The sequence below is a fragment of the Triturus cristatus genome, chromosome 10, assembly GCF_964204655.1.
Source record: "Triturus cristatus chromosome 10, aTriCri1.1, whole genome shotgun sequence".
In the NCBI taxonomy this organism is placed as follows: Eukaryota; Metazoa; Chordata; class Amphibia; order Caudata; family Salamandridae; genus Triturus; species Triturus cristatus.
Window position 1 is genome coordinate 68,504,276 of NC_140593.1, and position 23,110 is coordinate 68,527,385.

Below are 23,110 nucleotides of genomic sequence, written 5' to 3' on the forward strand. Positions count from 1 at the left end.
GTGTGGTTGTAAGTCAACCTTTTCGGACTAGCTGCCCTAGTGGTAGCGTAGGCTAAGCAGTCTTTGAGGCTAAACTCGTGATGCGTGTTAAGCAAGCTGTTTTACCAATAGTAACCCCCTTTTATACCAATGAAAGGACACCACACAGATATATATTCAAAATATATATGTATTTATTTCTCAAAGTAACCCCTAGTCTCTTTATGAGCACAGGAGCACAAATCGTCAAACAAGATTATCACAGAATACACAGAAGTTGCACTTTATATGGATAGGCCCTGGTGGCCACTCGAACCATATACTAAAATAGTGGTATAAGTACCACGAACAGAAAAGGGAAAAGGCCTAGGGCCTCTAGAATCGCTGGGCCTACAAGGAGCTAACTTCAGTTAGTGACCAGGAGGTCCACGGGTCGCGTGTGCAGAGCAAATAGTCACACGCGTGCTCCCATAGGTTTCAATGGGTGCGTAAAAAGTACAAAGTTACTGCAAAGAGGATCTTCCGGATGACCTAGGAACTTAAGATTTGGAACACAGGCACTAGAGATGTAATACTACACTTGGGCACCGGAGTGCCAGCTTTACCTCACCCACAGGAAGCGGGTGCATAGGCCTCGAAGTGCGTCGGGTTTCTTCTATCTGTTCCGTGGGGCCTGAAGACAAAAGTGCTGCAGGCGGTCGGTCGGGAAGAGATGCAGTGGATCCAAGAGTGGATCGGAGATGTTGAAGACCTGTAAGCAGAGGGGACAGTGTTCACAGTCACTAGCCAGTGACCAGCGTGGCACCAGGTGGGTACCAGGCGATGTCGGGTGCAAACAGGAAGAAAGGTGTAGCTTGTCTCTGCAGCCACGTGGTCCCTGAAGGTCGACGACGTCCAGGAGTCGAGTCACGAGCTGTCCCACGCAGGCTCTCGCTGTCGGCGGTGTCGGCGACTTGATCGAAGCCAACAAGCCTTGGCAAAAGCAATTGTTGTAGGCAAGGAGATAAGCTGATGGCTCTGACCAGCAAGGTCAGAGGAGCTGCTCCTTTGGAGGGGAGCAAGGGCCAGTCTGGAGCAACCAGACCAGCGGTGGTTTTCGTAGATTTCGTCGCCAAGATGGCCACTAGCCAGCGGGCCTGCAACCGGTTAGGCGCGTCGAGTGGCAAAATGCAGAAGGGCCCCACGCAGATCGTGGAGATGCTGGAGGGCTCACCTTTGGTGCAGATGCTGCTCGAGGGTTGGGCTTCTCAGATCCCAAAGCACAACTTGGAGGGAGCCTCGGTTGTTGCACTTGTCAGCTTGTCGTAGTCGTTCCAAGATGGCTGGCTCCACGTGTCTCGGTGCCTCCACGGGTCTCCTCTTTTCAGGGACTGTGGATCGGGCGGTGAGAGGTCTGGAGGTCCAGGTCTTGTCAGTCTCTGGGCTCGGGCTCCGGCGGGAGGCGGCGGCAAAGCAGACGTTGATTCGCTGGATGGTGCTTGCGTTAGCAAGGTGGTCACTCCCTGACCACAGGGGAGATTGGCTTCAGTCCTCTGTGCGGCAGAGCGTCGAAGTTCCCGTCTTCTTCTTAGTTTCAAGTTGATTCCAGGATGTCTGAAGTCTTAGGACACAGCTCCTACCTTTAAGCGGATTCTAGGGGCCGGACTACCTGCTAGGTCCCTCCCTAAGGGTGGGACCAGGAAGGGGGGTGGTTACACCCCCAATCCTTTGTCCAGCTCGCCCCAGGCCCGGGACTGGTGTGCCCCAGGACCGGTTTGAACTGGCATATGCCCCGAGGCTCCTTGTGAGCCACAGGCATGTCTGGTTTCTTTCAAGCCCTACCTGACCAATACACAAAATCCTGTCTGGGGTGGTGCACGCACCTCCCCTGGCAGGAAACCCTTTGTCCACACCTCCCAAGCTGGAAGGACTCCCAGCAGCAGGAGGGCAGACTTGTGTCTGTGGTGGCAGCATCCATTTTGTGGAGCTGAGGCTATGTCTGATTTTACCCGGGTTTCAGGTACTGTACATGTCGTGTCCCTCTAGAAGGGTGGAATGCTAACCCCGTCGCCAGAATTGGCGAGGGGTTAGTATTCCAATTCGTATGACACCTTACTCGACATGTTTTGATAAAGCCAAACCAAAGTTAGCATTTAACCGCGAGGTTCATAATGCACTTAAGAGTATATGGTATGACGATATCTGGAAACAGTAGAAGGAAGTTGTTCCGACCACTGCAGACAGGCCCAGCTCATGCCAGAGCACCATCTCACATGGAACCAAGCACTCTGCCTTCAGGATTGTTAAGGCCTGCCATAGGAGTGACTTATAGGTTACCAGGTGTCCCATTTAAGGTTAGGTATAGGTATACTACACCTAAGTAAGAGGTGGTTACACCAACTTACCCCAGCTGAGTGATCAGCCAGTTGTGTCAGATTTGTTAGGCCCAGCCTGGGGTGGCATAATACATGCTTCAGCCCCGGGCAGGCCTTGGGTACACCAATGCCCTGGGTACCTAGTGTACACTGGTACAGGGGCTGACAGGGTGATCCACTTCCAATTGGTTATGCACCTAGGGTGCATAGTTTTAATTTAGTAGAGAGAACAGCAGGCTGGGGGTCTGATTGGCAGGCCCACAGCCTCAATATGTCAAAAACCAGTGAAGCAAAAAGCAAAAATTTGGGGTGACCATAGGATAGCAGACCCTACTCTCCTACACAAGTGCTAACACCTCAGTGACCATGATGTAGCCTGCCTCCAACAAGTGCAGACAGCTCAATGACCTTGCTGGATCCTGCCTTAAGTGCAGACACGTTAGTGACCGTGTGCATCCTGCCTCAATGCAAGCACCTCAGAGACCGTGATGTATCCTGCCTGAAGTGCAGGCATCTCAGTGACTGCGATGTACCCTGCCTTATGTGCAGATACATTTTAGTGACCGTGATTTATCCTGCCTCATGTGCAGACACCTTAGTGATCGTGATTTATCCTGCCTCAAATGCAGGCACCTCAGTGACCATGATGTATCCTGCTTCATGTGAAGGCACCTCAGTGACCGTGATGTATCCTGCCTCATATGCAGACACATTTCAGTGACCGTGATGTATCCTGCCTCATGTGCAGACACCTCAGTGACCGTGATGTATCCTGCCTCATGTGCCGACACATTTCAGTGACCGTGATGTATCCTGCCTCATGTGCAGACACCTCAGTGACCGTGATGTATCCCGCCTCAAGTGCAGGCACCTCAGTGACCGTGATGTATCCTGCCTCATGTGCAGACACATTTCAGTGACCATGATGTATCATGCCTCATGTGCAGGCACCTCAGTGACCGTGATTTATCCTGCCTCATATGCAGACACATTTCAGTGACCGTGATGTATCCTGCCTCATGTGCAGACACCTCAGTGACCGTGATGTACCCTGCCTCATGTGCAGACACATTTCAGTGACTGTGATGTATCCTGCCTCATGTGCAGACACCTCAGTGACCGTGATGTATCCTGCCTCAAGTGCAGGCACCTCAGTGACCGTGATGTATCCTGCCTCATGTGCAGACACATTTCAGTGACCGTGATGTATCCTGCCTCAAACGAGTGCTGGCACCTCAGTGACCGTGATGTATCCTGCCTCATGTGCAGACACATTTCAGTGACTGTGATGTATCCTGCCTCATGTGCAGACACATTTTAGTGACCATGATGTATCCTGCCTCATGTGCAGACACCTCAGTGACCGTGATGTATCCTGCCTCATGTGCAGGTACCTCCGTGACCGTGATGTATCCTGCCTCAAGTGCAGGCACCTCAGCGACCGTGATGTATCCTGCCTCATATGCAGACACATTTCAGTGACCGTGATGTATCCTGCCTCATGTGCAGACACCTCAGTGACCGTGATGTACCCTGCCTCATGTGCAGACACATTTCAGTGACTGTGATGTATCCTGCCTCATGTGCAGACACCTCAGTGACCGTGATGTATCCTGCCTCAAGTGCAGGCACCTCAGTGACCGTGATGTATCCTGCCTCAAGTGCAGGCACCTCAGTGACCGTGATGTATCCTGCCTCATGTGCAGACACATTTCAGTGACCGTGATGTATCCTGCCTCAAACAAGTGCTGGCACCTCAGTGACCGTGATGTATCCTGCCTCATGTGCAGACACATTTCAGTGACTGTGATGTATCCTGCCTCATGTGCAGACACATTTCAGTGACCATGATGTATCCTGCCTCATGTGCAGACACCTCAGTGACCGTGATGTATCCTGCCTCATGTGCAGGTACCTCAGTGACCGTGATGTATCCTGCCTCAAGTGCAGGCACCTCAGTGACCGTGATGTATCCTGCCTCATGTGCAGACGCATTTCAGTGACCGTGATGTATCCTGCCTCAAACAAGTGCTGGCACCTCAGTGACCGTGATGTATCCTGCCTCATGTGCAGACACATTTCAGTGACCATGATGTATCCTGCCTCATGTGCAGACACCTCAGTGACCATGATGTATCCTGCCTCATGTGCAGACATATTTCAGTGACCATGATGTATCCTGCCTCAAGTGCAGACACCTCAGTGACCGTGCTACATCCTGCCTATAACAGCTGCAGCACAGGCTGCCCCTCGAAGGCCGCCAGCGGGCCACATGCCCATCTACTGCCCGCAGCAAGGTATGTCCCGCCTTAGACCCGAGGGCACCGTCCTGGGGGCCTCCAGCATCAAGTCCGCACTCTTACCTCAGCCCAAAGAGCTAGTGCCTAGAAGAAAGTGACCTCTACCTTTGACACCAGGCGCGACTGTCCTGTGCCAGTGCACGTCACAATGAAGCCATCCGTGATGCAATAAGTGCCCCTCCCCCCGTGGGTGATGGAGACGGCCCTCCAAGCACAGCCAGGCACTTAGAGGCTGGTCACCTCCACCCATCGCAGACGAGGCTGCAGCAGAAATGAGCCCGTTCTCCTCGCCTTTCTTCCAGGCTTGGGAATTACCTGTCTCTTCTGCAGCGGCAAAAGGCCTTTTAGTGCCGTCACCACCTCTCTGATTAAATTAGCAGTTAATCGGCAGTGTTTTTCAGCTTAACGTAGTCGTTTTCTTTGTATATTCAGTGCTAAGTGTTGGTGCAGGCTGCAGAGCGCGTGCAATAAAATCCGGCATTTATACGCAGACAATGCCTCGATTATTATCGTTATCACAAAGGTAATCCTATATTTTAAAAGAAATGTTGGCAATTAAGCGCTGTTAATGGGAAGTTTTCTCCTGTTATTCATCACCTGCTGAATTATGTCGCCGGGGGTGAGATAGGTGTGGGTGGTGGTGGAGGAGGTTTGGGGGGGGGGGGGGCGAGCATTAGGTGCAAGGAGTGGGAGGGAATCAAGTAAAAATGCAATATTATAACAGAGCATGCGCACATCCTCCCACGCTGTGGACATTTACAGGCGATGAAACATTTTACTTTTGCTGTTGCTCATTCCCTTCACAGGGCTGCTTTTATTTTTTAACTCCGGAAGGGTTTTTGTTGTATTGCGAACATTTGTGTGGTACATTTGTAGTTTCCATAGCAGTTTCAGAGTCAAGGCGCTTTTGAGGTATCCGCGCATGTTCACCGGAGCAAAGGTGACCAGTGGATAGCGTTTGGTGATGGCTGGTGGGGAGTCATGTTGGAGAGAGGCTGGATAGATGGTGATGGTTTTTAGGGTGTCATGTTGGAGAGAGGCTGGATAGATGGTGCTTGGTGATGGCTGGCGGGGAGTCATGTTGGAGAATGGGCGGATAGAGAGTGTTTGGTGAGGGGTGATGGGGTGTCGTTGGAGAGAGGTTGGATAGTGTTGGGTGATGGCTGGGAGGGTGTGATGTTAAAGAGTGGCTGGATAGTGTTTGGTGAGGGCTGGTGGGGAGTCATGTTGGAGAGTGGGCGGATAGATAGTGTTTGGTGATGGCTGGTGGGGAGTCATGTTGGAGAGAGGCGGATAGATAGTGTTTGGTGATGGTTGGTAGGGTGTCCTGTTGGAGAGTGGGCGGATAGATAGTGTTTGGTGATGGTTGGTAGGGTGTCATGTTGGAGAGTGGGCGGATAGATAGTGTTTGGTGATGATTGGTAGGATTTCCTGTTAGAGACTCACCGGACAGTGTTTTGTGATGGTTTTTAAGGTGTCATGTTGGAGAGAGGCTGGATAGATATTGTTTGGTGAGGGCTGGTGGGGTGTCATGTTGGAGAGTGGGCGGATAGAGAGTGTTTGGTGATGGCTGGTGGGGAGTCATGTTGGAGAGTGGGCGGATAGATAGTGTTTGGTGATGGTTGGTGGGGAGTCATGTTGGAGAGTGGGCGGATAGATAGTGTTTGGTGATGGTTGGTAGGGTGTCCTGTTGGAGAGTGGGCGGATAGATAGTGTTTGGTGATGGTTGGTAGGGTGTCATGTTGGAGAGTGGGCGGATAGATAGTTTTTGGTGATGGTTGGTAGGGTGTCCTGTTGGAGAGTGGGCGGATAGATAGTGTTTGGTGATGGTTGGTAGGGTGTCCTGTTGGAGAGTGGGCGGATAGATGGTGTTTGGTGAGGGCTGGTGTGGTGTCATGCTGGAGAGTGGCTAGATGGATGGTGATGGTTTTTAGGGTGTCATGTTGGAGAGAGGCTGGATAGATGGTGCTTGGTGATGGCTGGCGGGGAGTCATGTTGGAGAATGGGCGGATAGATAGTGTTTGGTGATGGTTGGTAGGGTGTCATGTTGGAGAGTGGGCGGATAGATAGTTTTTGGTGATGGTTGGTAGGGTGTCCTGTTGGAGAGTGGGCGGATAGATAGTGTTTGGTGATGGTTGGTAGGGTGTCCTGTTGGAGAGTGGGTGGATAGATAGTGTTTGGTGATGGTTGGTAGGATGTCATGTTGGAGAGTGGGCGGATAGATAGTGTTTGGTGAGGGCTGATGGGGTGTCGTTGGAGAGAGGTTGGATAGTGTTGGGTGATGGCTGGGAGGGTGTGATGTTAAAGAGTGGCTGGATAGTGTTTGGTGAGGGCTGGTGGGGTGTCGTGTTGGAGAGAGGTTGGATAGATAGTGTTTGGTGAGGGCTGGTGCGGTGTCATGTTGGTGAGTTGACGGATAGATAGTGTTTGGTGAGGGCTGGTGGGGTGTCATGTTGGAGAGTGGGCGGATAGAGAGTGGTGAGGGCTGGAAGGGTGTCGTGGTGGAGAGAGGTTAGATAGATAGTGTTTGGTGATGGTTGGTGGGATGTCATGTTGGTGAGTGGGCGGATAGAGTGTTTGGTGAGCTGATGGGGTGTCATGTTGGAGTGAGGTTGGATAGTGTTTAGTGAGGGCTGGTGGGGTGTCATGTTGGAGAGTGGGCAGATAGTGTTTGGTGAGGGCTGGTGGGGTGTCGTTGGAGAGAGGTTAGAGAGATAGTGTTTGGTGAGGGCTGGAAGGGTGTCGTGTTGGAGAGAGGTTGGAGAGATAGTGTTTGGTGAGGGCTGGAAGGGTGTCGTGTTGGAGAGAGGTTGGATAGTGTTTGGTGAGGGCTGGTGGGGAGTCATGTTGGAGAGTGGGCGGATAGATAGTGTTTGGTGATGGTTGGTGGGGTGTCATGTTGGAGAGTGGGCGGATAGATATTGTTTGGTGAGGGCTGGTGGGGAGTCATGTTGGAGAGAGGCTGGATAGATAGTGTTTGGTGAGGGCTGGAAGGGTGTCGTGTTGGAGAGAGGTCGGATAGTTTTTGGTGATGGTTGGTGGAGTGTCATGTTGGAGAGTGGGCGGATAGATATTGTTTGGTGAGGGCTGGTGGGGAGTCATGTTGGAGAGAGGCTGGATAGATAGTGTTTGGTGAGGGCTGGAAGGGTGTCGTGTTGGAGAGAGGTTGGATAGTTTTTGGTGATGGTTGGTGGAGTGTCATGTTGGAGAGAGGTTGGATAGTGTTTGGTGAGGGCTGGTGGAGTGTCATGTTGGAGAGTGCCGGATATATGGTAATGGTTGCTAGGGTGCCATGTTGAAGAGAGGCTGGATGGACAGTGTTGGGTGATGGCTGGGAGGGTGTGATGTTAGAGTGGCTTGATAGCGTTTGGTGATGGCTGGTGGGGAGTCATGTTGGAGAGTTGCCGGACAGATAGTGTTTGGTGAGAGCAGGAAGGGTGTCGTTGGAGAGAGGTTGGATAGTGTTTGGTGAGGGCTGGAAGGGTGTCGTTGGAGAGAGGTTGGATAGTGTTTGGTGAGGGCAGGTGGGGTGTTGTTGGAGAGAGGTTGGATAGTGTTTGGTGATGGCTGGAAGGGTGTCGTTGGAGAGAGGTTGGATAGTGTTTGGTGAGGGCTGGTGGGGTGTCTTTGGAGAGAGGTTGGATAGTGTTTGGTGATGGCTGGAAGGGTGTCGTTGGAGAGAGGTTGGATAGTGTTTGGTGAGGGCTGATGGGGTGTCGTTGGAGAGAGGTTGGATAGTGTTTGGTGAGGGCTGGAAGGGTGTCGTTGGAGAGAGGTTGGATAGTGTTTGGTGAGGGCTGGTGGGGTGTTGTTGGAGAGAGGTTGGATAGTGTTTGGTGATGGCTGGAAGGGTGTCGTTGGAGAGAGGTTGGATAGTGTTTGGTGAGGGCTGGAAGGGTGTTGTTGGAGAGAGGTTGGATAGTGTTTGGTGATGGCTGGAAGGGTGTCGTTGTAGAGAGGTTGGATAGTGTTTGGTGATGGCTGGAAGGGTATCGTTGGAGAGAGGTTGGATAGTGTTTGGTGCGGGCTGGAAGGGTGTCGTGTTGGAGAGAGGTTGGATAGTGTTTGGTGCGGGCTGGAAGGGTGTCGTGTTGGAGAGAGGTTGGATAGATAGTGTGTAAAGAAGTCCAAGGGAAACGCTGGATCCTTAAGTAGCTTTATTCAGTAGTACAAATAAATGGACCACCATCTCAGGTAGCAGCTCGGCTCCTACTGTCAGAGCTCCAGTCCAGAAACCAGAACATTCTGTTGTCATGTAATGACACATGGAATGTAGGAAAGAAGGGCAAAGCAGGGATGTAAAGTAAAAGGAAAAGAGAGAGGTAAGTAGAGTAGAGCACAACACATCTCCCTCCCATACAATAAAAAGGAAAATATTGCAAAATTACAGTACACTAAATTGAAACTGCAGAGGAACAAAATGCACAATATTACGGTCATAAATGTCTGGAACAATTTCTTTTTGAACTGTAATGAGAGCAAAAAGTACAGTATAGCAATCACATATATCTAGGACATTTGATAGTCTTTATGACAGGTCGGCCTGCATCTCAATCTCCGGTAACGTCCAAGATCAAGAAGATCGGAAACATGATCATCACAAGCAGACCCAGAACACTCAGTCCCACTTGAAACCAAACCCCGACCACGTCCATGAGCATTGGAACCAGGGTGCCGTTTAACTAACCTAGACATGCTCCACACCTCACCACACTCCAAAACAACAAGATTCTTTCTATCCTCCTTGATGATGAAGGCCCCATAAACCGTGAGCGACCCTTCCTCAAAAAAACAGGTTTCCTGATCAAAACCTCATCTCCAACACACCAATGCTTCAGAAAAGATGAATTTTTCTGATCAAACCTGCTTTTGTATTTTTCTTGATAGTCGCCGTCTAGAACCAGCTTGCTCATTCATCTCCACATCATTCACATTCAATTTCAACCAAGCAGGACTCAACTTGTCATGAGGTTTCCTGCCTCTCCGAATTGAAAAAGGAGAAACTGAAGTCAAACAGTTGGGAGTGTTGCGGTGAGCCCACCATGTCTCTCTAAGCATTTTTTTAAGAGAAGATCGAGTCAGCAAAGCTCTCTGAGCGCAACACTTGACCAACCTATTCATGCTTTCAGCCAGACCATTGGCTTGCGGCGAGTACAAAGCCGTCTTAATGTGAGTGATGGATAATTCTTTCAGGAATGTGCTCATCTCATGGGAGACGAATTGGACCCCATTATCAGTGATGAGGTGCTTGGGAATACCTTCTCTGGACACTCCTCAGAGAGAAATTCAATAACCATTCTAGAGTTGACGACAGGCACACATTTGGTAACCACCCACTTGGAGGTGTAGTCCACCAACAACAGCACATAGCGCTCGTCACAATCAAACAACTCAAAAGGCCTGGCAACGTCCAAACCCAACTTGGACCAGGTCTCAGAGGGAACTTTCACAGGTGAGAGAGGTGCAGTATGAGTCTTTTTGCACTAGTCGCTGTTGGCGCACTCCCAGCAGTCTTTGCCAGCCTCTTCCGCCTGCTGATTCATGGTCGGCCACCAGTACCACTGAAGAACCCTGGCCTTGGTCATATTCCTCAATAGATGTCCCTCATGGGCTAAATTGATAATTTTGCACCTAAGATCACAAGGAGGTATTACACGATTACCCCTCAACAGTTTCTCGTCAAAAACACACAGTTCATCTTTAACATTAAGGAAGCATTTCAGGGATTCAGGTACATCCTTGTCTGCAGGCCAACCCTTAACTGAAAATTCTTTGACCATTTCCAAATCATTGTCGCCACGAGAAGTAAAAGACCACTCATCAGAATTGATAGCAGACTCATGCACCCATGCCATAAGAGAATTCTCCACTTCTACACCAGATTGATCCAAAGGTAACCTGGAAAGACAGTCTGCAATGGCATTCTTCGGTCCCGGGACATACTCAACCACAAAATTGAACTCGGATAATCCTTCCATCCAACGTTTGATTTTGTGAGAAATATTGTCAACTTCTCTACAAGTGAAAATTTGGCACAGGGGGCGATGGTCAGTTCTGATAACCACGGGTAAACCCCAAAGATAAAACTTAAAATGGCGGATAGCCCAGAAAACCGCCAACGCCTCGCGCTCAATCACAGAGTAGCGCTCCTCAGCACCCCTGAGTGAGCGAGAAGCAAAAGCAACAATTCTGGACTCTCCATCAACAACCTGTGACAGGACCGCCCCCAACCCAAGCATGCTGGCATCAGTGGACAGTACAGTTTTCTTGCAGTCATCAAAATGCCCTAACGTAGGCATACTACCAATTACATTCTTAATAGAGTTGAAAGCAGAGGAGCAATCATCAGACCATGAAAATTGACCTCCCTTCTTGAGTAGCAACCTGAGAGGAGAAGAAACGCAAGCAAAATTTGGAACGAACTTGGAGCAGAATTATGCCAAACCTAAAAATGATCGGACTTGATCTTTGTTAACAGGTACAGGGGCTTTTACAATGCTCTCGGCAAGATCCAATTTAGGACTGATCCCTTCACTAGAGATGGTATGTCCCAAATAGTTTACAAAAGACACACCGAATTTGCACTTTTCTTTTTTGATAACTAGCCCTGCATCTTGGAGTCGCTGTAAAACCTTCCACAAATGCTTGCCATGTTCCTGTTGATCCTTCCCGTAAACAAGAAAGTCATCCTGGAAAATGAGAACTTTGGATAACCCTTCCAGGACTTTATTCCTGACCCTCTGGAAGCAGCCCACAGCGGATGCCAGGCCAAAGGGCATGCAAATGAATTTGAAATCCCCCAGAGGTGTCACAAACTATGTCAAATGCCTGGAGTCAGGATGAAGTAGAACCTGGTGGTAAGCAGAAGACAAGTCCATAACGCTAAAACATTTAGCATCTTTGATCAGAGCAAGGGTCTCTGAGATGTTTGGCAAAGGCTGCCTGTCAACCCAAAAATGTTTGTTTAAATGGCGCAAGTCCACACACATGCGAATCCCCTTGCCCCCATCCTTGGGTGCCAAAACGATGGGGGCCAACCACTCAGAACATCCAATTTCTTCAATGACCCCCGCAGCTAACAATCTCTTAAGCTCCTGATCTAAAGGGTCCATCATCATATGGGGAACTTTCAATACTTTGCTAACAAATGGTTGGCATTCTGTTTCAGAATAATTTTATGCTGAAAATGTTTGAGCAAACCCAAACCATCACTGAAAACCTTGGAGAACTGTAAACTCACATCATTGGATAACGAACCAGAAGACAAAAGTAACACTTTCTCAGGTGAATTGGGATCCAAGGTGATCCCGATATCTCTCTGGTGTCTCCACCCAAGGAGATTATCACCCCTCTTCGCCACGTACACCTTCCCAACAGTCTCTCTGTCCTTGAACTGGATTCTTTTGACTACGTATCCCAAAACGTCAATCTTGACACCACCATAACCAACTGGGTCGAGCTATTTCCCCCAGACATCTACGCACTTAAATACCATTATAAAAAGTTCTTTATATGTACAAAGTGTGGATGATTTTAACAACGAGCTTCGCGTCCTGCATGTTGGGAAAGGTTCCACCCATCAGAGATACAAAGGTGATCGAACGCGGAGTCTGGGTGTAGCTCTGTGAGTACCTTCCAGTATGAAAAGTAAAAAGAAAACGGTTACATTTGTTGGATGATGTCATTCGTTACGTCATCACTCATGTTATTTGAGATGTCATAAATGATGTAACTTAACATGTCATGAGTGATGTAATATGTAAGATTATAAGCAGTGCATGGCGGGGGCGCAAGTTTAGTTAGTTCACTGAACTGTGAAATATCGCCGTTCCTCGTGAAATACGAGTTTTTATACCACTGCGTTTTGGGCAATAAAAGCGCCCAAACATGAGATGGAGAATTTAACTAAGCTGGTCATGATTTGTTTACGCCATTGACACTCAAAGTATGCCGGGGCGGGGCGTATCGGCGCGCCCGACATTTACATGTGACCCCCAGGTGTACAGCAACTCTCCAGTGCAGTTTTCTAGAGAGTGCTAACAATAAAAAGATGTTAAATAAACACGCAAGCATATATTTACAGGTTAATTGGTGTTAAAGGAAGTAACTATTGCGTCCTGCCCCACCAGCCTTTAGGTGCACCTTCAGTTTGAAAGGCATATTGAAGCAAAAGTGTAAACATATGATTACGTCGCTTCAAAATCCAAAAAGTGTTTAATTGACGTGCAGAGCCTTTTCACTTTAGTACATCAGATGATATCAGTACATTGAAAAATATTATTTTAAATGTGATAGATTTCAAACATGAATTTAGAAACATTAATTCTTCCCTCTACCCGGACAACAACGCCAGTAGTGAACTAAGAGGCAAGTTAGCGGTTATGTGCACTCTCTGGGGGACCGGGGTTCCTATTATATGGGTAAAACATTATAGTTTATTAAGTCAAACACAAGAGAAGAGAAGAGAAGGCTTTGTACAGCGCGCATGTGTATTTCAAGCTCCTCGTATATGTGATGATGAAGGGAAAGCACAATAAAGCTATTGCCTCGGATCACACATTTTGTTAAAGCGGAGAAGCCGGGATTAATGCCAGGTGTTCTAGTTTCACATTGTGCAAGTCAACAACTAGATGTATATGCTTTGCTTCCTCTATGCCCACCTTACCACCAATGCCCACCCCGGCCCTGACCCCATCCCTCTGGCATCAATGCGGCCCTCGGTCACACCACACACCACACTTTCTGCCCCCTGGGGCAATGTTTGCGAGTACCCATGGCACACGCTGTGTGTTGGCATAAAGTACCGTAAACCTGTCAGTTTACAGCTGTAGCATTATTAAATGCACGAGTAAAAGGAGTGTCCGTTTAAATGGCCTTTGCTGTCCATTATCGACAGACTTTAATGTGTTTACGAAATGTTGCGTTTCTCCCGCTCCGCTTGTCATCAGCCCGTGGCTCGTTCACAACGGCAGTGCCTCCGCCGCCGCGTCCCCGGACTGCTCTCTCTATCACCAAGCCAGAGAATCCCGCTTTTGCTGTTGTATTTCACAATTTTCTCGGTTTGTTCTAATTAAGAACATTTGAACAGATGGCGCCGTGTGAGGGCTGCCGGCGCCGTGTGAGGGCTGCCGGCGCCCCGATCCCAGACTTCCCTTCTATGTATTTTCTGGATTTGTGAGGCGAGAGGGCACACAGAGCGCGCGCGTCCGCATCATTTCTAGAATGCGCTTTCATTTCAATATAGATGGCATTAGAGTTAGGTCCTTATCTCTTGGGAAGCCAGATAATCGAACAGAACTGTGGCCTGACGAGGGGAGTCATTCATGTCACTTAATAACCTAGGGCTGGGGACTGTGATTGTATGTATTTATTCACATATATGTGAGTGTGTGTGATATATAGAAATATGTGTGTGTGTGTGTGTGTGTGTGTGTGTGTGTATATATATATATACACATTATTTGGACTTGTCGACAGGGACAGGGCTTGTAGGGGGGGTCTTAGCTGTAATTAATTAAAACTGATTTGAGGCCTCACATTCATGTTGTTCGGTTTAGTGGCACAGTACTGGCCAGTTCCTCAACAATGAATGGAGGGCCTCTTGACGTGTTCCATATCTGTGATGCAGTCCGTGTCTACTACACACACGTTTTAAACCCTCGTGCATTCAGTAAGAGGACTTGCTTTTTCCAAATGTTGTGTTTCTGCAGTTTTTTCATGCAACTTGTATAATCCATACTGTGACTTAGTCACCTCACAAGTGGGAGTTCTGGAGTCGAGGTTGAAGGCGGTGTGAGATTCTCACAGTGGCTGCCAGTGGGTCGTAAAGGTACTCAGACCTGTGGGATATGTCTGGCTGCAGTAACAGAAAACTCTCCGAGATGCCCCGAAGGCTGGTCCGGTGGAATATTCTGTGAAGCACAGGATTTTAGTGCACATTTCAAGTCACGCCCTTATTTACATGGGAAACCTCTTGGAAAGAGTCCCTAGTTATGCTTCCTTGGCCACACCCCTTTTAGAGACCCCTCCCCCTTGAAGCACTGCTTGTCGAGATTCAAGAGTGGTCCGGAAGCTTTTCAGGGCTTGCTGCTGGTTCATGTTCCACCGGTGCCGCTGTGTCTTCCACAGAGGAGCAGTACAGGTCACGGATGTGGGTGGTTTTGGAATCCGTGTTGGTGGGTGTTGGAGAGTAAAGAACACGCAGGCCTGGATCGTTGGGATTCTGCATGTGACCTGGTGAGGGTCTTAGCAGAATGGGGTAGTTAGAGTTGTGTGCAGTTCACCACAGTGGTGGGAAGCGGTGGAGACCCCCACTTTCTCAACGCATGAACAGCCCTTAGATGGAGGAGAACCATCAGACATCCACTGTTGGGGATTTCAGGACCCATGACCCAGAATTCAGAAGCCTGGTTTCTGTACCATGTACCTATGCACTTCTGGTCTCTAATGCTCCAGGTAAGTGTGTTTGTTGGCTGGGTCTGGCTGGGGCCTGACTGAAGCACAGGTCACAAGAGGATCTTGGGATGGGTTCCTGCCCGTTTCTTGGCCCTATCATCCATTTTCTATTAACAAAGACAAATAAAAACATTGTGGTTGACGCAGGCAGCGCCATTGATGGATACATGCAATGGAGGGGTATTGTACCGGGGGAAGGGGTTGTGTGTGGCAGCAGTGTTTGGAGGAGCTTCAGGTGGGTCACCAAGGAAGTACCAGGTTTAGTCAGATGTTAAGGATTCCAGAACAGACCCACCAATCGCAGCTCTGCCTGTTCTTCTAAAGGGACCAAGTGCTTGATCTGCACATATGATGACTCCAATAAATTGTCAGAAGAAGTTTAACAAACGCAACATACAACTTGACTGATAAAAACAACGTTTAGCTGCATTTCTTTCTATCACCAAGTAGTTTGCGAACCTTCTAAAAATGTACTCAGGCAAATGGCGATGATCGACTGAAACACGTCTGGGTTCGAATCCAAACACACTGTCATGTTTTGATATTAAAATCGAGGTTGTGGAACCGACACAGTAAGGTTGATCGAGACTGTTTTTTTGGAAAGTGTGTGATTGACGTGCATGGTACAAGATGTTACACTTAGTATTGAATCTGGAATTGAGTTAAACTCTGTCAGGAAAGGCACTATTCCCAAGTCCAGTTTCTCTTCCATATACATTAGGCGCACACTCCCTGTTTGTATACCAGCCCTCATATAAATGTTCCTTTATTCCCCTCCTACCCCCATTTACATTCCAGACCTTTAACTTCCCGCATACTCGGCCTCAGACATTATGGATAGCAGGTTGTGTTGACCGCTGGAGGGTACATGCTTCTCTAGGGTTTTGGGCAGTTAGTGATGGGTCTGTGTACCACTGGACCCGATATTGGAACGGAAACCCCTAATCTTGGACAACTCTCTTGCTTCAGTAGCGGCCGCTGATAATCAATGGTAAAGTGAAAAAATCACCCATCTTGGTTTTCAAACCGTGGGAAAACGCCCTAGAAGAACAGCAAACCAGCACCTGTAATGGTCAACCATCATTCTCAAGTGCGCATCATCGGAATAGAGAATAAGACTGATTTATATTCTACAATGGATTATATCATGGTGACAAATTCAGAAGAGAGAAGCCCACTGCTGTGAATTACTAAAAAGAAAGTAATTACAGTCATTTTTAGGTCTCGCCTGACCCAGCGCATGCGCTGGTCTGACGAGACTTATTGAGAGGGCTCCAAAAAGTGCTACCAGGCCAGCCTAGAGCTACAGTGCACGTGCGCGAGCGCAAGCGCCGCGCTTGACCGCGATTACTTTCACTTTCGCGGCCGCACAGCCGCTCTGATGTTTGATCGCGATCACTTTCGCGGCCGCTTAGCATAGCCAATAGGTCTCGCTTTTGGGACCTTATAAGTATTTAGTTATGCAACTGTTGCATGGCTAAACACTTCTAAGGTCCCATAGGCGATACCTATTGGCTATGCCAATGCTTGTTGCATTAGGTGACTGGGTTGCTGGTTGTTGTAAGGTGAAGCGTTTTTAGATTGTGTGCAAGGATTGGGGGGGAAGGTTTAGGGTAACCGTAAGGATTAAGGTAAGGTTTACAACTAAGGTAAATTCAATAGAAGTCGGGATTGAGAGAGTCAGGGTTCGACTCGAGGTTGAGTTTAGGTAATGATTAAAGGAAGGGTGCACATCTAAGGTAAATTCAAGAGTGACAGGTTTGAATTTGAGTTTAGGTTTAGGATTACTGTAAAGATTAAGCGATGGGTGCACATCTAAGGTAAATTAAAGAGTGACAGGTTTGAATTTGAGATTAGGTGTAGGATTACTGTAAAGATTAAGCGATGGGTCACATCTAAGGTAAATTCAAGAGTGACAGGTTTGAATTTGAGATTAGGTTCAGGACTAATGTAAGGATTAAGCGATGGGTCACATCTAAGGTAAATTCAAGAGTGACAGGGTTGGATTGGACATTAGCTTTAGGTTTACTGTAAAGATTAAGGTAAAGGTCATACCTATGATAAATTTAAGAGTAACGGTTAAGGTTATGGATTGGATTCGAGATGAGGTTTAGGTTTACAGTAAGGATTAAGTGAAAGGTCACATCTAAGGTAAATTCAAGAGTGACGGTTGGGATTGGATTCAAGATTAGCTTTAGCCTTACTGTAAAGATTAAAGTAAGGGTGAAACCTCAGATAAATTAAAGAGTTAGGGTTAGGACTGGATTTGAGATTAGGTTTAGGTTTACTACAAGGATTATCCGAAAGGTGAATCCTAATATACATTCAAGTGTGAGAGTGTAAGGACTAGAGCCGATTGAAGATTACTTTTACACTTATGGTAAGAGTGGAGGAGAGATGTGCAGTGGAGGTGTATTTAGATTAGGTGACATCTAAGGCTGAGGTGTCAGTGAGGGTGAGTTGCAATATTTGTTATTACAGGGAATTTTTTGAGGCAAAGGAATGTTAATAAAAAAAACTTTGCACAGGGTGCATTGTACAGGATTTTTTGACCTGACAGATCCATTCTTTATTAGACAATGGTATCTGCTAACACTACATATATCCTATGTCCGTGTTTGGTAGGGTGCGCATTACTGTTGTGTATTCAAGTGAACGCTTCTTGCACAAATCATGAACCTGCATTTGCTGTTTGATGCAAAGAAAGTTTATATTTTTTTAATCTGTGCCCGTTTTGATTCTGAGGGTTAATCTGGCAGACGCACTAGTTGCAACGTCAACAAATGGCAATCCTCATGCAGCCTAATCCGAAGGAACTATTTTGTTTCAAATAATTGGTTTCTTAGCTCTACATGTTTTCATCCGGTAATCTTTCTCAGATTAAGTGAAAGCTGCTGAAATCCCCCCTTTGAGAGATGATTAGTGCAGGACAACAGTCTGCCAGTCTCAGCGAGGAGTCAATACACGTGGGCAACACGTGACGCCCGCCCCGTGAACTGTCCGCTTTACAGGACAAAGGCCTGAAGGGTCTTGTAGGCATGGCCATCCCTTATGGTTGGCTAAAGGCCGGGGATGATCCCCCTGGCTTATCCTCCCTTCATCACTGGGGTCATGTTGGTCGGATCACTGAGTGAATTTTGTAAGTACCCTGTTTACTTTCTGTGGTTTCTACTCACCCCCCCCCCCCCCCCCCCCCCTTGTCACAACACATTATACCCATGTGAGCCAGGAGGGTCAATCCTGTGTTTTGGGATTTGAGGAGAGGTCAGGGGATGAATCATCTCACTTTTGATGGTGATGGTGAAACAACATCCTCGCATCTCAGTTGCTCCTGGTGCCTCCAGCCTTCCATTGTTGACCTGGCACTGCTGCTTCTCACCTTGCCAACAGTCCTGTTGATAGGGTACCTTTGTAGTGTGTCTATCCCAGTATCCTTACAAATACTAAGGTACAAAATACAATATGGGTTGGGTTGGAATATCTTCTATGCACCATTGCACAGTTCTGCCCCCTCCTGCCAGGAGGCGGCAGTGCATCTGCTGAATGTGCATTTCAGCACATTTCAGAGCAGCAGAAGTGGGACGCCTGCTGCTATTTGCACCCCTGTCCAGTAGCTGCTTATGAAGCGTGGTACCCGATGAAGGCGTGTATCCTTCCATCGCTGGTGCCTGTCCCTGTTGTTATCACTTTATATACACACACCCTGGTACATCAGCTCACCTCTTCAGAAGTGCTATGCGTTTCCTACCTGTCGTCAGCAGATGACAGTATGGGGCCTTGGGGGATACTGTGGTGTGTGTGCTGTTGTGGCCATGTCCTGTGAGTGCTGTTCTAGTCTTGTGGACTGTGATGTGGGTGGTCTGTGTTCTGCTTATGTGAGTAGTGGTCCTCTTCCTACACCTGAGGATGAGTTCAGCTTCTTGTAGGTTTTTTTATACACATGGAGTGACTGACCATGTATCTTGGGACTGAGGTACATGTTGGAGCACCTGCCTTCCTCCAGTGCCTTTGTCACGGTCAGCTTGCAGCCACACATCATAAGATATCCATCTTTGAGAAGAAGGGTTACAGGCACATAACTTACTCTCATGATGCAAGTGACGTACATTCCTGTCCACACCATTTGGTCTTTTTTAGGCACTTTGAGGTCCTGCTAGAAGTGGACAAAGGTGCAATCTCATGAGCCTTGGAAACCTCACATGAGCAGCAATGTTTCAGATAAGCAACATTCTTGTGAGGCACTGTCTCTCATGATGGCAGTATGTGCACAGTGTAGCTATGTACGCAGTCTAGAAAGTAGCGTTTCTGGAAGTGTTGCACAATCTTGCTAGTAGTGGGCAAAGGTACAAACATGCGAGTCTGGTAATCCATGCACGAGCCGCAGTGTTACAGGAAGTAACTTCTACTTATGAAGCACAGGGCCTAATAATAGCAGTGCACACTGGTAAACTCAACGCTTCTTCTTCCAGCGATGGAGTACCACGAGAAGCTGCACCTGATTGGAGCCAAAGAGGGACTCAAAGAGAGGAAGCTCAACAAGGCAGTGGAGAACTTCACCTGGAACATCACCCTGCTGAAGGTAGGCCTGGTGCTGGTTTCTGGGGACTCTTTTCTGCTCTCATGTTCCAGGCATGTGCCATCAGCTCACCAAGGGCGGCAGTTTGTTAAACTTGCTCTGGACCCTATCAACTGAGGCTGATTCTACATTTGGGGAATTGTAAAGAGTAACCTATCTCATACTTCTGAAAGGCTGGTAGGGCTGGGGCACTGTCACTCAAGTTTTGCTCCCCTCTGAAAGACCGGTAGAGCGGACACTGAAGCTACGCATGATACTTACTCTACCCCAGCCTTACCAGTCGGTCTGTCTGTGTTTGTATATTGGGCACAGTAGCTTGTAGAGGTACTTCTGGCAACTCCTAGCCAAATAGTAAAATGAAATTGCCATGAGGTCACACCTGTGCTGCTTGTATGGTCACTAACCGGTGACACCAAAGCAGAAGGATTTGAAACAATACAGTGATGCCCAGATTATTTCTCCCAGAAAACGATTACTTTACTTGGTTTTTTTCCTCAAATTTTTCTTAGACAGGCTGAACTCCCCCTAAAAGTCTTACTTTCCTGGAAGTCCATTAATGTATTGGCATAGTTTAGGAGTGCTCCTCCAGAACCTGTGTGCTTTTTTTACTTCTTAATGTGCAAGTTGTGTGGGGAAATGCTCCATCTGATCCATTTCCTTTTTAGGTCTCACCTAGGCAGCGCATGCGCTGTCTCTTCGAGACATGCTGTGTCTACTCAATAGGCTTTGAGCCGCCTATTGTTTTTCATTTGTTCGTTTTTATGCTGGTCTGAAAACTTTGCTTTTCAGTGGTGCAGTGGTTGTTTTTGTCCCTCCTTTTGGGGTTTGGATCCCTCCCATGCCTACTGGCCCTATTACATGTACTCAATCCCTCCTGTTTATTTTTTTATTTTAGTTTCAGCGCACTATTTCTTAATTTAGTCTCGCTGCTGCTTTCGGAATGGGGTGTTTTTGTGCTTTTCGAGCGAAATGTGCTCAGCTGACGGCATTTTCAGTTTTCAACTAGAAGGTAGCATGTGTATGTACGTGTAAACAAACTTGGTTTGATTATGTTTTTTGAGCCCACAGAGCTTTTGTTTTATCAGTCTGTGCGCTTTGGGAGTAGATTTAATTGGCTCTGCATGAAATGTGCTCAGCTGATGGCATTTTCAGTTTCCAACCGGAAGGTAGTGTGTGTAAACCAACTTGGTTTAATTATATGTTTTGGGAGCCCGCGCGGCTTTTTTTTTAAGCAGCACAGCGCCCACTTTATGGACGCCACGCTTCCTGATTGATATTCATGTTTTTTTTTTTTACACAGGAGGTAGCGTGCGTGCTTTTGGAGTTTGAGCGTGTTTTATGGGGTTTGATTATTTACTGTTGAAGACCGCGCACCTTTTATTGGATCGGCACATCTCTCGCTTCACGGCCACCATGCTTAAGGTTTCGGCATAGTGGCCACTTCAGGAGGCTGTACGCCTAACTTTTAACTACACTCCCGGTTTCACCATTACGGACACATCATAGCTGGTGCGGGCACGTGAAGACACTGATCTTTGGGAATTAATGGAGAGGAGCCTGTTGCGTTTACTGCTTGTTGAGTATTGTCAACGGGGCGCATCATGATTCCTGGGCTCATGAGCATGTCCTGCTGGTAAAGGTTCGAATGCCTCCCCTTGAAGCCTGTGCTTGTGCCATCAGGGGCTCACTTAACTCGGTGAAGGGCCATGAGATGAGCCAGCTAGCATGGAACAGCACATTCGAATGGTACTTAGGTGACACCACTCTTTTGCTTAGCGATGCATTTCCCCCTTCTGATGAGGTAGTTAGATGAGGTCCCTGGTAGTCGGTGAATAACCTGCTATTGTTTAAATATGTCTGGCAGGGTGTTTTGCTGTAGTCCTCTGGCCGTATTTGTTCTCCTTGGCTGTAGAACCAGTGCTGCTTTGATGGTGAGTGGAAGGGGCATACAATATCGCCTGACAGTTTTACGTGTAGTAACACGGTCCGCTGTGCATGCAAACCATTTCTGAAATGAGGATGCTGAATACGGCACCGCAAGAATGCTTTTACCAAACATTGCCCTGTGTCATTGTCCTGGTCCTGTTGACCATGCGCTTGAAACTGGGCCTTGCAGAAAGGTCTGTCGTTCTCCTGTTTACCATGCGCTTGAAGCTGGGCCTGTGCAGAAAGGTCTGTCGTTCTCCTGTTTACCATGCGCTTGAAGCTGGGCCTGTGTAGACAGGGCTCGATTAACAACCTTGTTAGCTTTCCACCCCATGTCACTTCACGCTTGCTGAAATTCCTTTTTTGTTTTTACCACAAATTATCATTGTTGCCCACCGACCGCCAGTTGTTATGGTACACCCTGGGTATTGTTTTACTGCTACCTAGGTTTGATTTTATAGTTAGGTGTTTTACGGATGGAACATAACCTATGTTGTCTGTTCCTCATTTTCATTCTTGACGTTGGGGTATATTTTGAGATTAACGGGTCCTTAATATAATTGTGTTGAATATTGTAATTTGTGGGTTATTGCCTAACGTAATGAAATGTCAACACGGTCATAATTCAATTGTAATATTTTCAGTCCCTTAATACTTTATGAATGCGGAAAATCAGTCAATTTCATGCCTCATTCTTTCTATTTCATTACTCAAAAATAGAACATTGTTCACCTCCTCTGAAGCCTCTTTGCTAAAAGTGACGTTGAGTTTTAGTCCTGCGAGGCTTCTTAGGAGGTCCAAATGTGTGTTGCACTCGGCATCCCTGGATGAAATGCACCAGTCTAAAAGGGCAGATTCAGTAATAATATATGTGCCACTTATGTGTCTTTCATAGTTCAGTCTAGTTCTTCATTATCGCGTATGAAAGCACTTCCAGATATGCGAGTTCGGACTACCAGTTACACAAAAGTAACACTTTAAATAAGTACTTCTCAATGGATTGCTATAATGTGCCCATTAGTATTAAAACTTACACGTTAAAGAACAGTAGATGTTGTAGCACCCAGGATAATGAGAGGCATGACTTAATACTTATAAGGTCCCAAAGACAAGAACTATTGGCTACGCCAATGCTTGTTTTCAAATGTTCTTACTTGGTGGGCCCCTTGAACCTCTTTTTAGAAAGATGGCTGCACTCTTTCATTACAGTTTTATCCCAGTATGTTTCCCTCACCACTTAAGCAACTCTGCCAAAGTGATGTGGAACCGGAAGGGAGGAGCCATGCTGATGACGTCACAGCCGGTCTGGCCCAGCGCACCGTTCCGTGTGTGCTGCTCAGTGTATGAAAACTCTCTGGAATGGAGCTAGTCACCCGAGCCTCTGGTCCCCTTCTCAAACCAAGAGTGCTGTGGAACGCCTCCTGGCCCCCGGGAGTCCAAATAAGTCCGAAAGACACCTTTCTGTGCTAGAGCAAGAAAAGAGTTGAGCCGCTTGGCCTGTAAGAGAGGCGTCTGATTAG

At 47.6% G+C, this 23,110-nt stretch overlaps 1 protein-coding gene across 1 annotated transcript in view; it reads left to right on the plus strand.

Moving 5' to 3' along the window:
• The window catches only part of PLCL2 (phospholipase C like 2), a 464,688-nt gene that overhangs the window by 418,596 nt on the left and 22,982 nt on the right, over nt 1-23,110 (plus strand). Inside the window, exon 5 of the mRNA XM_085630443.1 lies at nt 19,558-19,667. Within this exon, the coding sequence (XP_085486569.1) occupies nt 19,558-19,667 (110 nt within the window). The remainder of the gene's footprint in view (nt 1-19,557; nt 19,668-23,110) is intronic.